The sequence below is a fragment of the Salvelinus sp. IW2-2015 genome, unplaced genomic scaffold, assembly GCF_002910315.2.
Source record: "Salvelinus sp. IW2-2015 unplaced genomic scaffold, ASM291031v2 Un_scaffold3762, whole genome shotgun sequence".
NCBI lineage: Eukaryota > Metazoa > Chordata > Actinopteri > Salmoniformes > Salmonidae > Salvelinus > Salvelinus sp. IW2-2015.
Window position 1 is genome coordinate 82,641 of NW_019945036.1, and position 2,496 is coordinate 85,136.

The window sequence follows — 2,496 nt, forward strand, 5'->3', positions numbered from 1 at the left end:
GTTTAACCTTCCGCGTAGGTCGTCTATTTTATTCTCCAAAGATTGCACGTTTGCTAGCAGAATGGAAGGAAGTGGGGGTTTATTCGATCGCCTACGAATTATCAGCCCGGCCTTTTGGCCCCTTTTTCTCCCCCTCCTCTTCACGCAAATCACGGGGATCTGGGCCTGTTCCCGAGAAAGCAGTATATCGTCGCTAGTCTATTCTGCTAGTCCGTGGTGAGTAATAGCAGTCCTGATGTCAAGAAGTTATTTTATGTCATAAGAGAGCAACATTATGTACAAAATAAGTTTTTTTTAAATAAGTTACAAACACAATCGGTTGGAGGCATGTAAAATATCTGCCGCATTCTCTGTGTTCTACCCAGGTCTGGTTTTGGAGATCATTCTACACTCTGTGTTCTACTACCCAGGTCTGGTTTTGGAAGGTCATTCCACACTCTGTGTTCTACTACCCAGGTCTGGTTTTGGAGGTCATTCCACACTCTGTTTCTACTACCCAGGTCTGGTTTTGGAGTCATTCTACACTGTGTTCTACTACCCAGGTCTGGTGTTGGAGAGTCATTCTACACTCTGTGTTCTACTACCCAGGTCTGGTGTTGGAGATCATTCTACACTCTGTGTTCTACTACCCAGGTCTGGTTTTGGAGCATTCTACACTCTGTGTTCTACTACCCAGGTCGGTGTTGGAGATCATTCTACACTCTCTTGTTCTACTACCCAGGTCTGGTGTTGGAGATCATTTCTACACTCTGTGTTCTACTACCCAGGTCTGGTGTTGGAGATCATTCTACACTCTGTGTTCTACTACCCGGTCTGGTTTTGGAGATCATTCTACACTCTGTGTTCTACTACCCAGGTCTGGTGTTGGAGATCATTCTACACTCTGTGTTCTACTACCCAGGTCTGGTGTTGGAGATCATTCTACACTCTGTGTTCTACTACCCAGGTCTGGTGTTGGAGATCATTCCACACTCTGTGTTCTACTACCCAGGTCTGGTGTTGGAGATCGTTCACACTCTGTGTTCTACTACCAGGTCTGGTGTTGGAGGTCGTCTACACTCTGTGGATCTCCTGTATGTATTTTCTGATGTTTAATCAGGTATCTTTTATCAGAGTATCTCTTGTCACACTGATCACAGCTATGAGGTTTCTCTCCTGTGTGTGTTCTCTGGTGTGATATCAAGTTGCCTGATGTAGTAAAACTCTTCCCACATACAGCACAGCTATAAGGTTTCTCTCCTGTGTGGTTTCGCTTGTGACGTGTTAAAGTCCCAATAAAAGGGAAACTCTTGCCACAGTCAGAGCAGTGRTGAGGCCTCTCTTGAGTGTGTGTTAGCTTGTGTATAGTCAGGCTTCCTGACTGCGTGAATTTCTTCCCACACTGATCACAGCTATAAGGCTTCTCTCCGGTGTGAGTTCGCTGGTGTGAAGCCAGAGTGCCGATTTGAGTGAATCCCTTCCCACACTGATCACAGACATATGGCTTGGCTCTTGTGTGTGTTCTCTGGTGTGATTTTAAATGTYCTGACCTAACAAAACTCTTGCCACAGTCAGAGCAGTGGTAAGGTCTTTCTCCAGTGTGGGTTCGCTGGTGTACAGCCAGAGMTGCTGACGTAACACAATAATTCCCACATACATCACAGTTATAAGGTTTCTCTCCTGTGCATTCTCTCTGGTGTTGTTGTAGGCTGCTTGATGAAACAAATCTCTTCCCACRGTCAGAGCAGTGGTATGGCTCTCTGGAATGCGTGTGGTGTGTTCTCTGGTGTAAAATCAGTTCACTCGAGGAAGTAAAGGTCATYCCACATACATCACAGCCATAGGTTCCCTCTCCAGTGTGAATTGCTTGGTGATATTGTAATGACTGTGATGTTGAAAAACTCTTCCCACAGTCAGAGCAGCAGTGAGGTTTCTTTCCTGTGGGTCTCCGCAGGTGTTTGTTGAGGAGTTCTGATGTGGAGAGACTCTTCTCTGCCTCGTCAGCATCGTGAGGTTGTTGAGGCTCCCCAGAGGATCCACGATAGTCACGTCGCTCTCCTGTGTGAACAACAAAGTCAGACAAATTGCCATGTAAAATGTTATTGCCACAGTAAAATCAACCATTTTGTCTAACTAGCGTCTGTGACAGCCATCACAAAATCCTACAGGGACTAAACAACTAGTCTTGTGAATCAAGTTGACTATTTCGGTTAGAAGCATTCGATTTTTTGCTAAAATAATTATTTTGGATTTGTGTGCCAATGAAAACTGTTTTCACAGAGTAACATAAAGGAAACACTAAAYGTGACGTAGTCACAGTGCATTCCYCAGATCTTCATACCAAATACTTCAAGATCCAGGAGTCAATATCTAAGCCTAATTTAACTTTTAAAASCTTCATGATACAATGACAACACTGCCATAAAAGCAATGAAAGTCAAGTAGTGTTTTATGTCACAACATTGTTGTCAAATTCATCAAGACACCAACCATGATAAAGGGTTTAGGTATTAAATT

The 2,496-nt window shown here is 44.0% G+C and overlaps 1 protein-coding gene across 1 annotated transcript; it reads right to left on the minus strand.

Annotated features, from left to right (window-relative positions):
• Positions 1 to 1,027: 1,027 nt before the first annotated feature.
• Positions 1,028 to 2,071, minus strand: LOC112076456 (zinc finger protein ZFP2-like; the record flags this gene model as incomplete). The annotated part of the gene is made up of 1 exon (XM_024143226.2): positions 1,028 to 2,071. A coding segment is annotated over one exon (1,044 nt), but the record flags the coding sequence as incomplete, so codon positions are not given.
• Positions 2,072 to 2,496: the final 425 nt, after the last annotated feature.